The sequence below is a fragment of the Tetrahymena thermophila genome (genome assembly GCF_000189635.1).
Source record: "Tetrahymena thermophila SB210 genomic scaffold scf_8254406, whole genome shotgun sequence".
Classification (NCBI taxonomy): Eukaryota; Ciliophora; class Oligohymenophorea; order Hymenostomatida; family Tetrahymenidae; genus Tetrahymena; species Tetrahymena thermophila.
The window spans coordinates 771,686-793,494 of NW_002476188.1; the positions used below are offsets into that span (position 1 = coordinate 771,686).

The 21,809-nt window shown below is 21.3% G+C and overlaps 6 protein-coding genes across 6 annotated transcripts; 2 read left to right on the top strand and 4 right to left on the bottom strand. All coding sequences in view use genetic code 6, as the record gives it.

Annotated features, from left to right (window-relative positions):
* Window positions 1–633: 633 nt before the first annotated feature.
* Window positions 634–2,840, bottom strand: TTHERM_00248350 (hypothetical protein; the record flags this gene model as incomplete). Its single annotated transcript, XM_001023865.2, has 5 exons — window positions 634–1,147; window positions 1,360–1,527; window positions 1,714–1,834; window positions 1,895–1,997; window positions 2,109–2,840. 5 exons carry the CDS (start codon window positions 2,838–2,840, stop codon window positions 634–636), a joined length of 1,638 nt encoding a protein of 545 aa, XP_001023865.2.
* Window positions 2,841–3,777: 937 nt separating this feature from the next.
* On the bottom strand, window positions 3,778–7,244 carry TTHERM_00248360 (hypothetical protein; the record flags this gene model as incomplete). Its single annotated transcript, XM_001023866.2, has 3 exons — window positions 3,778–6,027; window positions 6,089–6,277; window positions 7,158–7,244. 3 exons carry the CDS (start codon window positions 7,242–7,244, stop codon window positions 3,778–3,780), a joined length of 2,526 nt encoding a protein of 841 aa, XP_001023866.2.
* A 1,178-nt stretch (window positions 7,245–8,422) lies between these two features.
* Window positions 8,423–11,145, bottom strand: TTHERM_00248370 (hypothetical protein; the record flags this gene model as incomplete). Its single annotated transcript, XM_001023867.2, has 4 exons — window positions 8,423–9,558; window positions 10,281–10,513; window positions 10,612–10,674; window positions 11,018–11,145. 4 exons carry the CDS (start codon window positions 11,143–11,145, stop codon window positions 8,423–8,425), a joined length of 1,560 nt encoding a protein of 519 aa, XP_001023867.2.
* A 386-nt stretch (window positions 11,146–11,531) lies between these two features.
* Window positions 11,532–11,885, bottom strand: TTHERM_000248389 (hypothetical protein; the record flags this gene model as incomplete). The annotated part of the gene is made up of 1 exon (XM_012799952.1): window positions 11,532–11,885. One exon carries the CDS (start codon window positions 11,883–11,885, stop codon window positions 11,532–11,534), a length of 354 nt encoding a protein of 117 aa, XP_012655406.1.
* Window positions 11,886–14,270: 2,385 nt separating this feature from the next.
* On the top strand, window positions 14,271–16,315 carry TTHERM_00248390 (histone acetyltransferase GCN5; the record flags this gene model as incomplete). The annotated part of the gene is made up of 7 exons (XM_001023869.3): window positions 14,271–14,274; window positions 14,335–14,411; window positions 14,479–14,570; window positions 14,663–15,149; window positions 15,599–15,740; window positions 15,801–15,983; window positions 16,044–16,315. The coding sequence occupies 7 exons, from the start codon at window positions 14,271–14,273 to the stop codon at window positions 16,313–16,315; spliced, it is 1,257 nt and encodes a 418-aa protein (XP_001023869.1).
* Window positions 16,316–17,606: 1,291 nt separating this feature from the next.
* TTHERM_00248400 (hypothetical protein) lies at window positions 17,607–20,255 on the top strand (the record flags this gene model as incomplete). The annotated part of the gene is made up of 7 exons (XM_001023870.3): window positions 17,607–18,120; window positions 18,343–18,437; window positions 18,499–18,583; window positions 18,651–18,727; window positions 18,786–18,931; window positions 19,036–19,445; window positions 19,666–20,255. 7 exons carry the CDS (start codon window positions 17,607–17,609, stop codon window positions 20,253–20,255), a joined length of 1,917 nt encoding a protein of 638 aa, XP_001023870.1.
* Between the last annotated feature and the right edge of the window lie 1,554 nt (window positions 20,256–21,809).

Consider the following 21,809-nt stretch of genomic DNA (forward strand, 5'->3'; position numbering starts at 1 on the left):
TTGTACTTTAATTTTTGAAAAAATATTTACAAGTCAACATCTCATTAAAATTATTTGTATTAATTTTTCCTTTAATGTATTTATTCTTTTCATACGTATTTTCTCTATTTTTTCAATAATTAAGCCAGTATGAGTATATAAATAAATATTTTTAACATTTGTATATAGTTTAGTTGAAGTATAAAAAGATTTGGAAAATATATTATTTTTATACTTTTTAAGAAAATAATATTCTAAATAACATACTATTAATCACTATGTTTAATAAAATTAAATAATTAAAGTAGGTTTTTAAAAATGAAAGATAAAATTACTCCGATTAATTTTATATTTGAGCAAATAAATTAACTTTTCTAAATTTTAAATCAATGGTAAATTATTTTGAGAATTAGTTAATTATTTTGATGCAAAATATTCAGTTAAATTATAAAAAATTACTGCTTAACATACTTATGATTATTTTAGTTTATTTGATTAAAATAGCTACATAGGAAATTAAATTTATAACTTTGATTTTTTAATAGATGAATTTTTTTAGCTTAGGATAATTATAATAACCCAAATAATACATTTAATAATTTTTCTTATTAATATGAGTTATTTATTTAAATTTTCCTTTTATTTCATATTTAATCAGAAAACGAACTTTGTTAAGGTTTACAATACTAGAAATATTTATTTTAATCTACTTTAAAAGCTACTCTTTTTGATAAGATTGGTGTCAGAAAGATTGCCATAATCAACTTATTCTATCATTTTTTGCAATTCTCCTGATATATCACTACAAAAGAGACTAAGTTCCCTAAATTCAAATACCTCATTGTTCATCTTTTAAAAAATCTTGCAATACTATATAATAGAATTTGCAAAATATTAGTTAAATTTAGCTTTGCTTTTGAAATCTTAATTTTGTATCTTTGAAATTTCATCTACAATCAGCTTAGCAAATTTTAAATATGAGAATATTCCTTTATTTTATATAAGATGCTCACCTTAATAAAGATCTTAGATTAATTTAATATAACCATTAATAAAATTCTTAAATTCCTCATACACATCGCACAAAAGAATTTCTTCACAAATAAAAACTTGATAGAATTTGTTGCTTTCCAGAAATAAGTATTATCTAGTTGATTTAGTGTCACTCCTGTTTGCATAAAAAATAAATTTTCTATTTTTTGAACTAGTTCATTTTTTAAATCTATATTTTATCTTACTGATATTACATGAATTATTTTAAATCAAATAAATTATCTTTATCTAATAAAAATACCCTAAATTCAAATTTTTGAGAAATTAATTTGAGTTTTAAATATATTTACATTTGATTACTTATAATAAAAATATCAAATTTCTTACATTATTTAAATCTTATTAACTTTTACAAAATATTAAGCTTCTTCAGATTGAGGTTCATTCAAATGCTGTATTTACATTTCAATTAAGGTAGGGTATGCCTTTATGTTATAGCCATATTAAAGCCTTCTTACATCTAATTCCCCAATGCAATCAAACACATATACACCGCTTTTTAAAAATTTAAAACATATTTTAAATATGGTTCTTTAATTTTGTTTTTCATTAAATATTTTCCTACAATTTAAAATTATTTTAAACATATAAAATTTAATTTTTTATATATTAACAATTGAAAATAATCAATTATATTTTATAAAATTTAATTAATAATTGAATAAAGCAAATTTAAATTACTATTTTTTGAATAAGCTTTTAAATTCTTAAGAAACTCTTTTTTGAAAAAACCCAACTCTGAATTTACCATTTTTTATACCAAAATCATTAAAGAGCTAATTTATCTTTTTTTTGATATATTCTTTTTTATTTTTAATAAAATAATACAATTTTTTAATTATATTATTTAGTTTAAATGTACAATAAGTAAGTTGCGATTGAAGTTCAATTGAATCTGTTTCTTAGGTTTATATTTTTAAGTGATCTCCATATTCTAATAAATTTTTGAGGTCAAAATCTAGAGACTTTATTTTATTAACATGAATATAAATAACAATTTTTTAATTAAAAAGATATATTATTAGATAGATTTAATAATTCTACTTGAACAAAAATAATAAAGACAAATATTTTACCTGAAGACAAATAAAAACGTCAATATTTTGTAAATTAATATTGCTCTCGGTTTCCGAAACATAATTAGATAACTCTATAAATATTCCATTAAAAATATTAATCACATTTTTTTCCTAAAATAAATTCTTGTCGTTGCATGCAAAATTGTTTTTATATTAAAAGTAGCTAGTAAAATCTCTTTATTTTAAAAATGAATCACTATTATTTTCTATTATATGTACTATAGTCTTTAGCAAGCAAATCTTCAGACTTTTAATATGCTTCGGTCTTAGGATATTAGAAAGCAAAGAGCTCTTAAATAAATTTTAGAATGCTATATTCAAAGTTGAGAATTCGTTCAACAATAATTCAATATTAAATTATTATGCAAACGCATCAAATTATTTTTCAAGTAGATCTTAAACATAATCTATATAATAATCAAAAGTTTTCAATTGATTGTCATTATTTTCTATGTAAAAGTTTCTGAGGAATAACAGAAGCAATAAAAAATCACTATTTTCGATCATCCCTGATTGATTTACATAAGTTATTAGGACTTTTAAGAATAAATTATCACTGTTGATGAAATAGAATGTATCCAAGATACTAAATTTTCTACTAATCTGCTTATTTTCATCTGTATGAATTAAAACAATATTCAGATCTCCCTACTATATCATCGTTTTAGATGTTATCTCAATCATTGAGTCTAGAATAGAAATAATTTACTATAATTTTTGTTTGTTCATCTTTTTTAAGTTTCAATTATTTATCATTGAGTTTAATAAAAAGAATTATTTAGTTGATATAATTCGACAACTTATATTATATGTAATTTAATCCTTTTAATTATTTGAATATGAATCATCGAACAAATACTTTGAAGAAATAAATATTTTGATACAATAAAAATCTGTAAAGACTTCTGATTATATAAAGAAGATTAAAGTAAAGTATTCAATTTACAAAAGTAAGATATTATTATTTAATAGAAAGGTAGAAATATTAATATAAAGTTATTGATTATAATATAGTTAAAAAGGTATTAAAATATTGATAATTTTTTCATTAAATATAAATAATAATTAATAGATGATGGATAGGCTAATGAATGGGTCAATTGATGAATATAAATATGGACGAGGAGTTTATTATTTAAGTGTTCGCTATTCTAAATTTATTTAGAAAGTAAATGAATAAATAAAAAGGAAATCTAATTTTAATCCATCTAGATTTATTAAATCTAATACTTAGTAAGTGATTTGTTAGTTTATTTTTAGTTAATTAATGTTTGACATGATAAATAAATAGTTAGTTAGAAAAGAGTGATTATTTAAAGTTATTGTTATTACATTTTTTGTAAATGTTTTGGTTATTAACTAATCATTATTTCTTTTATTATCATTTTATAAATAAATTTTTGTGCTCTGTTTTATGTTTATTTCCTAGATTAATAAGGAAAAATTCTATATAAATAAGTTTTACATTCTAATTAATAACACAGTTATTGATATTTTAATTTTCACTTTTTTTATAATATTTTATATCATAATAAATAATGATGAAGTTTTATTAAATGTATATTGTAGTGAAATTTTGTTTTTGTTTTGTTTAATAATAATTTTATTTTCTTTAAATTTAGCTCAAATATCACTCTTTTGATTGCTAAGCTGTTTTTTGCAGCAATCAAATTATTTAGCTTTGAGTAATTGGATTATTTAAAAGGAATTGATTGTTCAATAGATTTTAGTTAGGTACACAACCAGTTGCTGCAGAGTTCACAACTCCTTATTAAATAACTACTTGATGCATTTTAGAAGAATCCAAAGTATTTTAATTTGATGCTATTATTGGTAACATAGGGTAACTTTATTACTATTGTTGCATGAGCAAATACAATTAATTTTGATGAACAGACTAAGGTTACTGTTACTGTTGCTATTGTTATTACTATGGAACTTGATTAATCTAATTAGAAGTACAATTTTGATTTAAAAGTAAATAGTAATTATTTTATTGACCTTAATTCTATATTAATTAAGTATTAGCAGTTCTATTTTAAATAGGCATATTATTAGCTGTAGAAGTTGTATTGCTATTAATGTTATTATTTACTGCCAAATTACTGTTCACATTAGATTAAATGTTACTATAAAACTATTATTGGTATTTCTAATTATTCTACTATTAATTTTGTAATAATTATGTGTACTGATCAATATTGAGTTCCTCGTTGGCTTATGTTGGAGAAGATTATTTTATTGCTTACTGTTGTTATTGGTTCTATATCGTATTGATTAATTGATTTTAATCTGTAAATTATTGTAATGATGAATCATTTTATTATCTGTTTTGGTTAAATTATTACTGATTTTAAATTTGCTGTTAAGAACTTGAATTCATCTAAAAGTATACTTAAGGATTTGACTAGCTGTTAAATGCAGTTAGCAGCTATAGTTATCTGTTAACTTATTATTACAATTATTCTGTTTGCTACTATGCTTATTATTATGGATTGTTGTTTTATAAAATTTGTGAAGAAAGTTACTGTTAAGGTACAGTATTTTAAATATTTATTTGGCCAAAAGGCCAAGTTTAAGACTATTATTATGGCTAGTTCTATATCTATGTAGGCTAGGAATTAGATTGTATTTATTGATTGCTTGGATTACTATTGTTATTATTATTATTTAATGAAGCAGTGAAGAACTAATTGTAAGAAGTATTGACTGATGAAATAGGTGCTTATAAGAATTAAGTAGTAATTGCGTATGGATTATATTAAACATAATTAACTTTATTAAATTAATTGATGAGGGGATATTAATTAAGTTAAGGAAATTGATTTTATATTTGGTTTATTTACTATTATCGTTGCAATAGCTAGTTTTGAGGTAGCATATTTTGTTATTGAATATTTTATTAATTCTAATTTGTTGGTGTAGTGGCAAATTAGCTTTAAGGAAGCTAACTAATTTTGAAGTTTTAATTTTATCCTTATTCTAATAAGTTAGCATTGTTAAAACCCTATTGCGATTTATGTTGACCATTAATAACTATTTATTAGGTTTGTGACTAAGTTTATTGCTGAATTGCTTGTTACTAATTAGCAGGATTTGTTGTTGGTATATTTTAGAAGAAAGATGAATCATATTAGTTTTATCCTGTGTTAATTGTTTAATTGTTACAAGTTTAATTACTTTCTTATTGTAGATTTATCGTCTGCTAGTTATTTTACTGAGCTCTTTTAGGTGAGTCAATTACAATAATTTCATTTTTGCCTCCTGCAAATTTTAAATTTTGATATATTAAATTATTACTTGAAGAGATACCACCAGCAGAAAGTTAGTTATTTTTAAAACATTTTATGTAATGATGAAAATTGTATGTCTATGATTGAAGATTACCTTTATTTTTTTTAGTTATATTCTGACCTGATTATGGTTAGGAGTGTTACTAATCAGAGGGTATATTTTATCCTTAGCTTTGATGCAATTACTAACTTGAAACAACTTATTTAAATTAGTTACCGAATTTGAATTGATTTGCAGTATCAGAGTTGTAAGGTAGACCTTGAACTTATTCTATTTACTGATCTTAGTTTATTCTCTAATTCTAACTAAATTATTGCTGATAATTTAAAAAATTTTGTTATCCACCAAGAGCTATTTATTATTATTATTACTGAGTCTAACCTAGATTAGCTCTCAGCTCAACAGGCTTTGCTTGAGATTAAAGGTTTTAAGCTTAATTTTATTACTACATAACTTATTAGTGATAGATTTTAAATTAATTGATTTATGCCTACTGTTAGTTATGTTAATTGCTTTTAAAACCTGATATATCTCGTATTTAACTTTTATCCATAACAAAATTGTTTTCTTGCATAAAAAATTCTAAAATTTATTCATTCTTTTTCTTGTCAATTAAGTTCGACTATGTAAAATAAATATAAATTATCATATTAAATTAATAATGAAAATTAATTAATAATTACTTCATTTATTGGAGTTACTAGTTGTATTTTATAGTTATTTAAAATGTTGAAATCATCTTTACATAAATTTTATTCTATATTTAATTCAACTAGCATTTTGTTAAAGACTTGACTATTTTCATTAAAAATTCTTTCACTCCATTTTATTGATCTGCGCAAAGAATGATATACTTTTTCAAATTTTTTATCCTATTTTTGAAAAATAATTAAAATTATTTAAAATTCTAAAAATACTTTTTAGGAATTGTTTCAGTTTACTTGTTAAAAAATTTGAGAAAAATTAAAATTATTATTTTGTATTCTTTTAAAGATTGTTTAGTTTGATTTCGGCGTTAAAAATCTCTACTTTATAAGTAGAGTTTTGTAAAAACTATTAATATAGATAAAATTTATTAAACTAAATAATAGTCAGCTCTTAGATTAATAGTTATTTTTTAATAATTATTGTTATTAAATTTTGTATTTTTTAAAACCACTTGAACCTAATAAAATTTACACTCTAACTACAAATACATTTCATATTTTAAAATAAGGATTTCTTCTATTTATTTTTTCTAAAATCAGTTTTATAAATAAATACATATTTACGCTATAAATTTTTGCAATCATTAGAATATGTGTGAAGTTAAAAAAACTATTTTTTATTTTAATGATTGAAAAATGAAAGTGTAATATCTTATTTCACCTTCTAAATTTAAGATATACAGTGAAAATAATTAACTTTATTAAATAAAATTTGAAGATGGGGTTGCTCTAAAAAATAAAGAAGAGAATAGTTAGTATATCGATGTTTGTATTAGTGAATGGATTTAGATCAAGAGTATAATATAATTCACCAATTAATTGCTTTGATTAAATAAGATTACACTTTATAGTCGATAAATTAATTTATAAAAGGGAAATTTGGTAAATATTAATTATTTTGTGTCAAAATTAAAGAAGAAAGATTAAATTAAACATCAAAAATAAAAAAAGTTGGAAATATATAATTTTTTTGAGATTTATTTATTCAGTTGCTTGCATTTTAATTTAAAATAAATTTGTTAATGATTAAAATTATTTTATTTACTTGTATGATAGTTCTTTTATTGCTATTGTTAAGTTGTGTTATGGTTTAATCTGGCTTAAGTTAACTTTATCTGAATTCTTTCTCCATCTAATTTATTGTAATAAAAAATGTTAATAAATAAATAAATTCAATTTTAATTAAAGAAAAATTAAGTCAGCTCATGAATTATTATTTTTGGTTTATATTTTACCTAATATAAAAAAAAGAAATTTTGTGTGTAAATTGTTGCGAAAGATAATAAATAATTTGTGAAATTATTGTGATTTATGAGTTTTATAAAAGTTAAAATAATTATTTTAGTTAATCATTCTAATTGATGATTCATTATTAATCAATCTTTTAACCAAATTATTAATATTGCACATTCCTTCAAATAAATTTTTAACTCAAATATTTTAATATCAGCAAGATATATTCTCTTTTACTTCTTTCTATTTTTTAAAACATTGCATAAAATATTTTTCAATCATTCTATCATATATTTATTAACCAAACTATAATAAAATCATTCGAGAAAACCCGTATCTTTTTAATCTTTTATAAATCCATCAATCATTAAAATTTTTGCTCAATGAGAAGAAAATTTTTTAATTATTATTTGCTGATGCGAAATTAACTTGAATTTAGTCGATTGGGTTGAATCAATTTTCGCATTACATCAGATTAGACTAATATTTTATTTCCAAACTAATAATTTTCCAAAAGAATGAAATTTTTATTGCTAAATTATTTATTTTATACTTCAAAATAAGATATATAATTTTAATAGAGATATTTATTTTCAAGTTTTTTTAATACTTAACCATTAAAATACAGATCAAAAAATAACTATCAAGCTATCTTAACCAAAAAGATTTCAGATATCATAAGTGAATATTTAGTACTATATATTTGAATTTTATATCAATTTATTCTTAATTATCTGTAGAAACCAATTAAAACTAATATCAAGTTTGTTGATTTTCATTCAATAAAACTATTTCATTTTTTTTATGATAAATAGATTTAAAACTATTAGTCATTTATAATAATATCTAATTTAAATAATTCCTTATTTAGCTCGAACTTTTTTTATTAAATTAAATTTAATAGTTTTATTAATTTAAGGTCATTTTAAAGTAAATATTCATCAATTCAAATTAGGTTAAAACAATTAGTTAATATCTAATATTTATTTTATTCATTTTTGTTTTCAGGGAGATATACTTCTAACAAAATTAATTAACATTCAATCAGTTTTTTTTAGCTATTACTAAGAGTTAATTTCATGAGGATTATTACAGATGAGATATTTTATACTACTTAAATTAATATAAGTCTAATTGATTTTTTTTACAAATGCTACTTACTTTATTTATTTAAAAGAATAGTCGATAATTATCTTATTAGATAATAATTGAAATAAATTTCTTAGCACTATCTGAATTGCATTTGTTTTTCATTAGATATTGTTAAATTTTATACTCAAATATATGGAATTTTATAATAAATTCATCAATAAACTTTAAATTATGTTGCAAAATTTACACACAAAATAAAAATGAACTAAATATTTGACTTTGATTTTGTTTGGAGTTTTACTGAAAATTGAAAAATAAAAAAATTTTGTAAAATATATATTTTTGTAAATCTTTTAAATTTACCTTATCTAACTCTTCCTCAGGAGCTTCCCATGAAATTTTATCAAGATATTTATTGCAACCTTCCAAAAGTCTCACTTTTTTAAGTAAATACTCTGGACCTTAATCATGCATAATGATATCTTGCTATTAGTAGTGTGGTTGATATTGTGTATTGTGATTCTATTAATTTTGCTATTACTAATTTTACTATTGAAATTGCTATAACTAAGGGTTTAACGTTTATATATTAGAGTGAATTGTGAAGTTATTTCCAACATTTATTTAAGAATTGTGAATTGGCATTGTTGTATTATCTTATTATTGTTATTGCTATAAAAAAACTTATTTAGAAACAAACTAAAAAGAACCCTTTTTAAATCCTTTTTTCTAATTTGGAAATTTTATTTGTTAATATTTGCTAGCAGCCTTGACTAGTTCATTATGCTTTTCTTAGTAAGTCAAAACCCTTTTTATTTTCTTTTTTCTTTTGGTGGCGTCTTCAAATTATTGATACTGATCTTCTATTATTTTCTAGTAAACCTCTTAATCCATATTACTATGATCGCTTTCTTCGGAGTTATTACTTACCTAAAATTTTGAATCTTCTTCTTCTTCTCCACCTTCAACCAAATACTCTTTGACTAAAGAGTGGCACATTTCATATATATTTTTTTATTTTGAGTCAGATTTTTCTATTTTCTTTTTCGCATAGGAATCAAAAAATTTTATTTTTTTGAAGGGCTTCTAAGAATCTTCGTTCTGATCATTTAAATTCTAAGCTATTATATTAAAATTATAGAATAAATATTCTTTTACAAATCTATTAACTATCACCATAAAATCTATTTCTTTTATTTATTTATATATATATATATATTTATCTATCCTTTCTATCCCCTTTTCTTATTGTGGAACAATAAAAATCATATAAGTACAAAAGTATTTAAAAAACTAAAAATATTTAGGCTCTCATTTTAAATTATTTTTTTAAATACCTTTTAATAAATATTTTACTTTTAGAATAGCTTTTCAATTGAATTAATATAAAAAATTCTATATCTCTAAGCGTTTATTTAAGAATCAATTAATCGATAAGTATTCATTAAAAGGAGTTTTTTCAACACTAATGTGTTTTTCTATTTTGATAACAACCAAATTTTGTGCGAAAAAAATAAACATGAGAATAATATGTTTATTTATCAAGATTATTTTGGTTAATTTTGCCTTAAATATTGAATTTTAAACAACAATTCATTGAATTACTATTCAATCATTAAAAGAGAGGTGAGCTATTGTGAATTCTATTTAGAAGATATTAACATTATCCAAATGAAAGGAATAGTTGATTATGCGTATAAAAAGGTTTTGATATAGTTAAATTTTAAAAGAAACTTGATCTGATTATGGTTTAGATTTCTAAAGTTAAAATAGGGTGATAGAAAATAACCAAAATTATTTTGATTTAAATCGAGTTGCATATAAATATATTTTATGTAGTTACTTTTAACGTTTTTATGGCAGTAAGATTGATATGATTTGTTTTTGCATGCATATTTTAAGTCGTACTATTCTTAATACATTTCGAATGAAAAACATTTATTTGCTTTCTCTTTTAGATTTTATATTTTCTTGATTTTTTCTTGATGCAAATTGCATTCTTCCTTTGTATGTAATTCTCTATCAAATTCATCTTCTTCCTCCTCTTCATTACTTATTTGCTCAATTTGCTAATCCCTATTTTAATTGATACTATTAATATGTTCATTTCTCTCAACATAATTTTTAAATAAATCGTTTCTGATTGCTTTAAAAATATGCGCTTAAAAACTTACACTACAGACTTTAAAACAAGTTCATCAGCTTTTATTTTAGTTTTTTCTTCTTTTCTAAGTAACCTATTAAAATATATAATGGAAATTACACATTTAATCTATTGTTGTTTAATAAAAATGATTCATCATGAATGCGAATAAAAATATGGTCTAATTTTTGACAGAAAAAATTAAAAAGAGAGTGAGTGAATGAATGAATGACCAAAAGGAGTTGATAAAAAATAAATGAATTGAAATTAAGAGTAAAAGAAAATCAAGTTGATATTTGTATTTTAAAAATATGTGTAAAATAATTAAATAAACATATAGATATAAATAAATAAATTAATAAGTGAATGAATGAATGAATTAATTAATTAAATAGTAAAGCAATCAATCAATAATTATTCATGAAATTAAAGTCTACCTTAATTTTCTCTTTTTAAGTAAGTCTCCTATTCTAGGGCCTTTGTTACGCTTAATCAAAGGTTCTTGGCGATGGTCAAGGGAGGCAGTGTTGCTATTGAGACTCTTCTTTTCCAACTGGCACTCCATTATGGTTGCGTTTTAATAATAATCAATCGTTTTTATATACGCAATAAAATGCTTCTATGTATGTATGACTGGCTTTCTAATTATAAATAAACAATCAGGTGGTTTATTGCTTTTACTTTCAATATTTTTTATATTTCTTTATAATAATAATAAACAGATTGTTTCTTGTTTTTTTTAATTATTTCGATTGCTAATTAATCAGTCGAACAATCAAACAAGAAAGCAATTTTTTTTTATGAATAAGATTGAATGTATGAATGAATATATTTGATTATCAAGCGTTACTTAGATAATTTATTATCTTTATTAATATTTGTTATTCTTTTTTGTGGAATTTTTTTATTAATGTGATTGATTAGTCATTTCCTATTTATTAATTTATTCATTCATTTTATCGAATTCTTATATTCATGTTAAAGCCCTTGTAATATAGATGGAAATTTAGTTATGCAATAATACTTCTTAACCTTCCACTTTGCCTTGTAAATAATTCTTTCATTCATTCTCCCTGCTTAATAAAAAAATTAATCACGTTTTTTCTTTGCAAATTAATTCACTCTTTTATATACTTTGTATTATTTTGTTAATTCATCTGTCACTTAATCGTCGAGCTTGTTTGTTCTAACTTAGTGCCAGCTGGTGAATTAAATTTGATGGCTTTGCTTTGACATAAATTAATTATTTAAATTTAATTAAATTTACCTATGAATAATATTTCTATCATATATTTTTAGCACCATTTTATTTAATTTATTTTTTACCCCTCCCTATCTAATTTAGAAAATTAACCCCACTTGTCATAATTATTGTTTCAGTAACAAATCTCTCTTCCATTTTTTTAAAGCTATTTCTTCCCCCTTAAGATTATAAAAAATAATATTATGATAAAACTAACTATTTGGTTCTATTACAAATAATTAACTGAAAATTTATTTAAATTTTTCTTTTTCTTTAAACCTTCATGTCAAAATTAATATAAAAACTTAATATATATTTCTTGAATGAATGCAGTTTAATGTTAAGATAATACTATTTCAAAGGCGTTTTCTAATTTTTTCATAATAAATTTCATTACAATTACAGTTTAAAGAACATATTATATGACTAGCCAATTTTATTAACTAAATGGTTTTATTAAAGAAAAATAAATTTTAGGAATTGAGAATTCATCAAAAATATTACATCTACTTTTTATATTTTATATTTGAGTATTATTTAGTAGAATTGCTTGGAATTTAATCAAAATACTTATCAAAAATAATAAAAACTTCAAGTTAAAAATTCTTTTTTGGCATATAATTTCGTAATAAGCTGAATGAAATTTTTAACTAATTTTTATGTATTAAAGTTGAATAAAAAATTCAAACGACTCATAATTTATAATAACAAAATATATTTAACTGAAATCTGTTTATTTGGTGCATAAAAAATCATAATCACGTTGGCTTTGAAAGCAAAAAATTAATATAAACCAACAATAATTTAAATTTTTACTAGCTTTTTGGAGTTAGAAATTAACTCCAAAAAAGAAAAATAGCTAAAATGTATCTACAGCGTCTATGAAATATTGAAGTTTTTGAAAATACTGAAGGAATTTTAATTATATTGGTGAAAGATGTTTAAATATTTTATTTAAATAAAATACCATAACTTATCGAATATCCTAAGTTTTTATGCAGTAAAATCAAATCTTATCACTTTTAACTCAAAATTTAGTTTTTCAAATTAAAATATAAAAGAAAGTAAAAACTAAAGTGAGAAAGAGGAGCCAAGATATTTTATAGAAAAAACTAATTTTTATTGATTAAGGTGAATCTTTTAAACAGACTGTAAAGTAAAAATAGTTCTATTAAAAAATTATTATGGTCGAAAGTAAATATTTTCTAAGCGCTAATCAAAAATCATAATTGCTACAGTAACTCACATATTTTGAGAAAACTTTTTTCTATTTAATTTAAATTTTGTACTAATCAAATCATATTTTTTTTTGAAAGATAAATTAATATTAAAAAGTATTTTTGATTAGTAAATAATATTTTTATTATCTAAATATTTTTAAAAAAACCAATTTTAAAAGATAAAATTTAAAATCTGAAATATTTTATTTTCAATGCACAAATTCCTTTTAAAATTAATTTAAGCTATTTTTATATGCTTTGATTTTATCAATTAAAAATTGCTTAATCATTAATTAAAATTTGAATAAAAAATCTTTAATTAAAAAATTTGTAAATAATTTATCAAAAATCTATTTAAAATATGAACTTATTTGTAGTAGCTAGATTTTATTAGATTAAAATTACTTAATAAAACAGGTTTATTGTTCAAAGTTTATTTTATAATTTATTCAATAATTTAAACAAATACTTTTTAATTGATAGATAAAATAATAATTAAACTTTACTTGTATTTAGAATGTATATAGGATAAATGATTTTTATTTTTTAAGATATTAAATTAAAGTATTTCTTTTATTTTTATCATCAACAACAGCAGAATATTTTTTTCCTGTTCTTTTATAATTTAGCCTTAATAAAAATTGGTGAATTTGTATATTTGCATTTAAGATAACATTTTAGTTTGAATTCAATTCTAAAATATTTAATTTAAAAGAAATTTACTTTTAAATAGTTTTATATTTATAATATTTTAATATTTTTGTGTCAAAAATTGATAAATATCAAATAAAAATTATCAAAAATTTGAATAATTATATATATGTAGCAAACTTTTGAAACAAGATTAATTTGAGATATAAAAAACAAATCAATAAATAAATATGCATTATCAAATTTTATCTTTGTTGGATTATAAAATTTAAAATTTTTTGCTACATTAATTTAGTGCGGAAAATGCGAATACTTTTTAGTATTCAAATCAAAAGCTAAGTAATTACATAAATAGAAATATATTTAATATTATATAGATATATAGATAGATACATAGATTGATTAGTTAATTGATTAAAAGGATTGTGAATTGCGCCTTAGCTATTTAATAAAAAAGAAATTAAGAATATAGGAGAAGACTTTTATTATTAGAGTTTTAAATATAATAATAGTTAGTTAAAGCATAAATAGATTAAATTATAGGTATATTTAAGCGATAGTTAAAACATAAAAAGTATGGGTAATTAAGATTATTTATTTTGCAGAATTCATTTTACGTCTTTTTTGTTAATTAAAATAGCTGATTAAGAAAAATCTGCTTAAGATGCATAGAATGCAGCACCATAAGAGACTGCATTTGTAGGAATGAATGGTGAAGTAAAAATTCAAATTTAAGTTTTTATTAAGTTTATTCAGAAATAAAACCTACTGAATTTAATAATAGGAAACTGGACTTGGATTTGCAACTCGTGATTAAGGAGCGAAGGTTGAAGAAGATTAGGGTCTTTTAGATTTTGACATTTTGACTAATGATGGGTAAATAAAATTAATTATAAATTATTCAACTAACAAGAATGAATTTTAAAAGCTCAAAATACAAATTTTAATAATCATATTAATTTCAAAAGTACTCATAGAAACATGAAACTGCTTATAGATTTAAAGAATATTTTCTCTCGTTAGTTGCCAAAAATGCCTAAAGAATATATTGTTAAATTAGTATTTGATAGACATCATGAATCGATGGTGATATTAAAGAATAAATAAAAAGTTATTGGTGGTATCTGCTTTCGTTAATATAAGCCTTAAAGATTTGCAGAAGTAGCTTTCCTTGCTGTCACTGCAAATGAATAGGTTAGAGGGTATGGCACAAGATTGATGAATAAATTTAAAGATCATATGTAAAAATAGAATATTGAATATCTTCTCACTTATGCTGATAACTTTGCTATTGGATACTTTAAGAAATAAGGTTTTACAAAAGAACATAGAATGCCATAAGAAAAATGGAAGGGATATATTAAAGATTATGATGGCGGTACTCTTATGGAGTGCTACATTCACCCATATGTTGATTACGGAAATATATCTCAGATCATCAAAAGATAAAAAGAGGTATTCTTAATATTATCTTTTAAAATCTTATTAATTGTTCAAAATAATGACACAAGCATGATAAATTAATTTACTAAATCAACAACAAAACAAATGAATAATTTGAATAGTTTAATAAATTAAATTGGCTATTTATTTTTTGCAAATAAGGAAATTCTGAAAGCATATAATATTTTATTTCAGTCAAAAAAAGATGTTATGCAATCAATATTTCAATTAAAATTGTAAAAGATAAACTAAATATTATAATAAAGCGGTTTAACAAATTTCTTTGGAAAGAAAATAATTCAAATAATATTAAAAAGCCAAAAAAATAATTCAAACTAAAGATAATTTATGCAAAAATAATGAATGATTTAGCAATATTTTAGTTAATTTTTATTGAAATTTATTTTAGAGAAAATTAATTTATAATAAATTTATTAATTATTTTTTATTTGAAATGTTAGCTTTTGATAGAAAGAATCAAGAAATTATCATTAAATGAAAAAGTATTCTCTGGTAAAGAGTATGCTGCATTAATATAAAATTCTATGGATAATGAGGATCCTGAAAACCCTAAAGTGAATCCTTCAGATATTCCTGGAGTTGGTATAGATATTAGAAGAATAATATTCATTTAATTTATTAATTTTTAAATAAATTTGATAGCATTTAGTGGTTGGGAGTGGAAAGACTACCATGAACTCAAGAAATCAAAAGAGAGATCATTCAATCTTTAGTGTGCTAATGTTATTGAAAATATGAAGAGACACAAACAATCTTGGCCCTTCTTAGATCCTGTTAATAAAGATGATGTTCCAGATTATTATGATGTGATTACTGATCCTATAGGTATTTTAAATAAAATAAATTGATAAAGCAAGTTTTTTTAACATTATATTTATAAAAAAGATATTAAAGCAATAGAAAAGAAGTTATAAAATAATCAATATGTTGACAAAGACTAATTTATCAAAGACGTCAAAAGAATTTTTACTAATGCTAAAATTTATAACTAGCCCGATACTATATATTATAAAGCTGCTAAAGAATTAGAAGATTTTGTTGAACCTTATCTTACTAAACTTAAAGATACTAAAGAAAGTAATACTCCATCTAATAATAATTCTGCACATGGAAGTAAGAAACCACTTCCTGTTAGAAAAAGTATAAAAAAGAAATGAACCATAAAGAAATATTATATTTTATTATCATTATTTCTGTAAATATTTATTACTCTTGTAAATTAATTATTATTTTTATAGGAACTTTCCCTAAACCATTCACCAAGCCCTGTTAAAAAACAATTAAATTTTTTATTTATTTATTTATTTAATCGCATTTATTTTAGAAACAATATTTAAAAATCTATATTTTTTCTCAATGATACAATTTAAATGTGTTTATTTTAATAAAATATTATTTTTTTTGATAAAAAAGATAATTGATTGGGTTTTTACATTTCTTAAAACAAAGTAAATGATTTTTTTTAAAAAGCCTAATTAAATTTAGAAAATTAATTTTTTGTAAAATAACTTTTTTAATTATTTAAGAGGAAAAGTTTTGAAAATTTTCCTCATGTTTAAAATATTTTTATAAAATTCTTCTAGAATTGCATATGTATGCATACTTTGTTTCTTGAAATAAATACAATTTTGATTTACTTAACATTTATTGATTGAATAAATCTTCAGTATTAAGGTATTAGCATAAATAATTAAACCATTTCATGAGGAATAATAACATTTAAATGTATTTTGCTTGTTTCTTTTAAAAAAATAAAATATTTAAAAATTAATGGAATGGAAATATTTGATGAATTTAATTTTTATTGATCTATCTTTAAGAAATACTGGTTAATTTAACATTCGAATTTAGAAAAAATGTAAATAAAAAAATAATTTCAATATTTGTTAACCAGTTTAAAATATTTATGAATAATAAATAACTTTAGTTAAATTAATTATTAAATGGATTACTATTGTTTCATTTAGTAAGAAGCAAGTTAATCTGTTTTTGCAAAAACTTTATTGATGAACGAACGAGTGCTTAATAAATTGATTTGAATAAATTTATAATTAGCATCAGTATATCTCAAATTCAATTAATACTCTTTCATTGATAAATTAATTAACTTGTGAATGAATAATATATATAGTAAATCATTAAAAAATAACTTAGATAGATATATATATCAAAAATTTAATTAAATCGCTTTCTATTAAAAACTAATATATTTATTATAGATTGAAAGGAAGCTATTCAGTAGAATAATTCAAGTAGTATACTTTTAAGCTTAGATAAGTAATTAGCGAAGGACAGCCTTAAGGGATTAAGAAGTGATTAGCAAAGACAGCTTTTATAAGAAGTGACTAAAAGTTTAAATAAAATAACACATATAAATATATACATAAATAAATACTTAGGGATTATTAATAGATTGATAAATCATTTAGGTGAAACTGAAATATTTAAATGAGTAAATATAATTCACCTAAAAAAAAATAAAAGAGAGCGACGATCTCTTCTATTTCCTCAATTAAATTCGATAATTCAGAGCAAAGATCACCAAATAATGGACAGTTCGGAGATGACTTTGTTGATTTTGAGGATTATGATTTAGAAGTTTTAAATTTAGATTTTATGTATCGATATAAAAACCCATAAATTTTAGCTGTCCATCAACGGGATAGTGAAATAACTGCAGATGAAATTATTAGAAAATTAGTTTCAACAGCTATTCATTAAGTATAAGAAAATGAGCTAAACATGAAAATCCCATATCACTCTATAAAGAATATACTTAATACTGTTGAAGTTGCTATGAATGTAATATTCTTACAGCCTGAAGATAACAGAGTAGATTTTGCAACAAAAGGACTGCAAGAAGATGTGGAACCATAACATATTTTCAAAGATACATGGCTAAGATCTAAAGTACATGTTGATACTTTATACAGAGAAGAAGAAGAACCTTATTAAAATTCAGGTAAGTTCTATTTTAGCTTTATTTAAAAAAAACTGATACAAAAATTCAAAGTATTTTGACACTATTTAAATTATAAAATAACTACCTTGGTGAATTTTATGATTAAATTATAAAAATCATAAAATATTTTAAGCTGCCTAGAAAATAAAAAATAAATTTTAAGAGAGAAGAATGAATTTTGTGGTTTTTAATAAATTAAATTTTATAATATTTAAAATATAGTTTAAATGCTACCCCATTCAAAGGTTATGGATATCTAATCAAAAAGAAGGTCAAGTAAGGCTAGCTCTGTTGGATTCTAACTTAAAAAAAATTTAGTAAAGTTTTCAGATTATTTAGCTATTATAGAGAACAAATTTTTAATTAATTATGAAATAGAATGATTAGAGTTCATAGGCTCTTAGAAACCTCATTCCTGCACCTATTGATTTGACTGAACCTCTCAACATAAGCATTACTGAGGGTATATATTTATAAATAGCTAGTTAAATTGAATTAGAATATCACAAATATTTTATATTTTTAATTAGAAAAGCTTAGGCAGAAAAAAGAAAACGAAAGAAAAGAAAGAGAAGAAAAGGCTATTGCTGATAACCTTAAGAGATAGGTAAATTAATTATTAAGGAGTTACAAAAATAATTTTAATGAAATTTTACTAAAAATAGAACTTGATAAATGAAGAGTAGTAAAAGTTTAATAAATTTTAAAAAGAAAATAAAGCAGCTGGATTCACATATGACTATAATGGAGAATTATTAGCAGTTCAAAAGGTGAAAATAAATAAGCTACCTCCTTCAGCATAAACCATTTAGTAATATTTACACATATTATCATATCTAATGAATATCTCTGTTTTGAAATTTTTGACTCTAAGTTATTAAAGGTGATATCTCTTAAAAAATTATTTTAATAAAGGTTTGGATTTAAAGAGGATGATGATGGAAAAATAAAAGATGTTAAAAAAAAGAAAAAAGTTTTAAAATCTGATACTGTAAATAAATTTAAAAAAGCACCTGAATAAGAAAAGGAATTTGCTAAAATGATAACAAATCAGCCTCCTATATTAGATAATATCCCTTTGAGTTAAGGTGTAGCTCTATTATTTGAAGGAAGAAAGAGAGTTGGTCCTCGTCCAAATACTGTGGACATGCAATCACTAACTCTAACAGGTGGATCAAAAGTTAGAATGGGAAGAAAATAATATGATGAAATAATTAAAAATGGAGGATTTAATAGAGGCAAAATTGATTAAAATGAATAAAATAATAGGCTTTTGTATAGTGCTGGAGATCCTCGATTTTAACCTCAACATGATGAGAATCAAGGTAATTTTTAATATAATTTTACTTTACAAATAAAAAATGTATTTTTAAAACCACAAAAAATTAATTTAAATTTTAATGAATTGAATTTTTCTTAACATTCCACAAAATATTTAATTATGCAAATTATTTAATTGTTACAAATTAATATCATTTTTGGGTATTTTGCATGTTTTGGTATATCAATTTCCTAATGTAATATCAATTTTAAATTTAAAAATAGAGATGAATACTATCGATAGATTGAAATTTTTGTAAAAAATATAAAATTAAACAACTGGAACCCTTCCTTCCATTTAAAAGGGTAGCATAAAAATTCAATCAGCTAAAATTTATGAGACATTAACATAAACTATTGATGAAAATGAAGAAATTGAGCTTAAAAAGTTAAAAGAATTAGAAGCTAAAAAGAAAGAGGGTCTTCATTAAATATAATCTGCTTAATTACTTAATAAATCTCCTGTGGATGAATTTAATTTACAGATAACGAGATAATCTGAATGGGGTAAATCACACTACGGATCTGGGGCATAACTTATGCAATACAATAAGCATAAACCAACAGAAAAAGATTTAATTGAATCTTTAGGAAAAAATAAACTCAAACCAAGAGAAAGACTTGTTCATACTCCAAATACACTCTTACCTGTTTTTGATTTAAGAGCTTCTACTTCAGAAGGATTCTTTAGAAAAAATGTTAAAACAAGTGAGAGCAACAGACTACCAACAGGTAATCCAAATAATAATATTAATAACAATTCTTAAGCAAATAATAGTAACGTAACAGCAAGCAATCTTTCCAAGAAAGATTGATTCTAATAATTTAAAAATAAATAATTAATGTTTTATAAATGTATGTATTTCAAATGTATAAATAAGTAAGCAGAGTTAATTTTATCTAATAATTTATTTTAAAGCTGTTTTTTATTTTCATATTTTAAAAATTTTAAATATTTCATCAATTAAACCTAAAAATAATGAATGAGTATGAATTTCAATATGTTATTTTAAAAATTGAAATAATTGTATCCAGCAATATTTATTTTAAAAATCAAAGTGATATTATTAATTAATAAAGAAAAAAAATATAAAAATGCAACTTATTCAAAATTTTAGGATATTATATTAATTAAATTCTTACTAAAATTGGTTTTTAAAATAATGATAACAAATGAAATAGCGAACAGGAATTTATTTTATCTACAAAAATGATTTTAGGTTACAAAAATTAAAAAATTAAACCAAGACAATTTATTTTATTTTTAGTATTCAACTCTTTAACTCTTTGGCAGAAAAAAAAAAGTGTTTTGGCTTACGCCTTTTAACCCTTTTTGTAAATCTTAAATCTTGGACATGTCAGTCAGTTCAATATTATAACATCTAACAAAATCCTTTTAATTCAGCTTATTAATTAAATTATAATTAATATTATAAAAATATGGGTTCAATAATGATTTTTAATATATAAAGTGGCTACTTTCATATATTTTATATTTATGTTTATTAATTAATTAATGTGTATTTTATCTTGGCTGAAAGAGATTTTGTATTCAATGATTTTTAAAGTGTCTATTTATCTAAGATTTATTTCTTAATCAAATTAAGTAATAGAAATTATCATTTTTAATTAATTTACAACCTAATTTTTTACTAAATAATTTTACCTTTAAAATAAATTTGTATGAAACATTTTTTTATTATTCAATTTAAGTTAACTATTTTAATCATTAAAATGAAATGTTAAATTTAATTAATTTTTTTAATAACTCCTATCTTTATTTTAGGTAATATTAAGACTCATTTTTTAGTTATTTAATAAAAATATTTAATCGATTAAACTTAAAAATAATGAATGAGTATGAGTTTCAATATGTTATTTTAAAAATTGAAATAATTGTATCCAGCAATATTTATTTTAAAAATCAAAGTGATATTATTAACTAATAAAGAAAAAAAATATAAAAATGCAACTTATTAAAAATTTTAGGAAATTATATCAATTAAATTCTTACTAAAATTGGTTTTTTAAAATAACAATAATAAATGAAATAGCCGACAGAATTTATTTTATCTACAAAAATGGTTTTAGGTTACAAAAATAAAAAAATTAAACCTAACCAATTTATTTTATTTTTAGTATTCAACTCTTTAACTCTTTGGCTGAAAAAAAAAGTGTTTTGGCTTACGCCTTTTAACCTTTTTTATAAATCGCAATTTTTATAAATCGCAAATCTTCGACATCTCTTTCAATTCAATATTATAACATCTAACAAAATCCTTTCAATTTAGATTATTAATTAAATTATAATTAATATTATAAAAATATGGGTTCAATAATGATTTTTAATATATAAAGTGACTACTTTC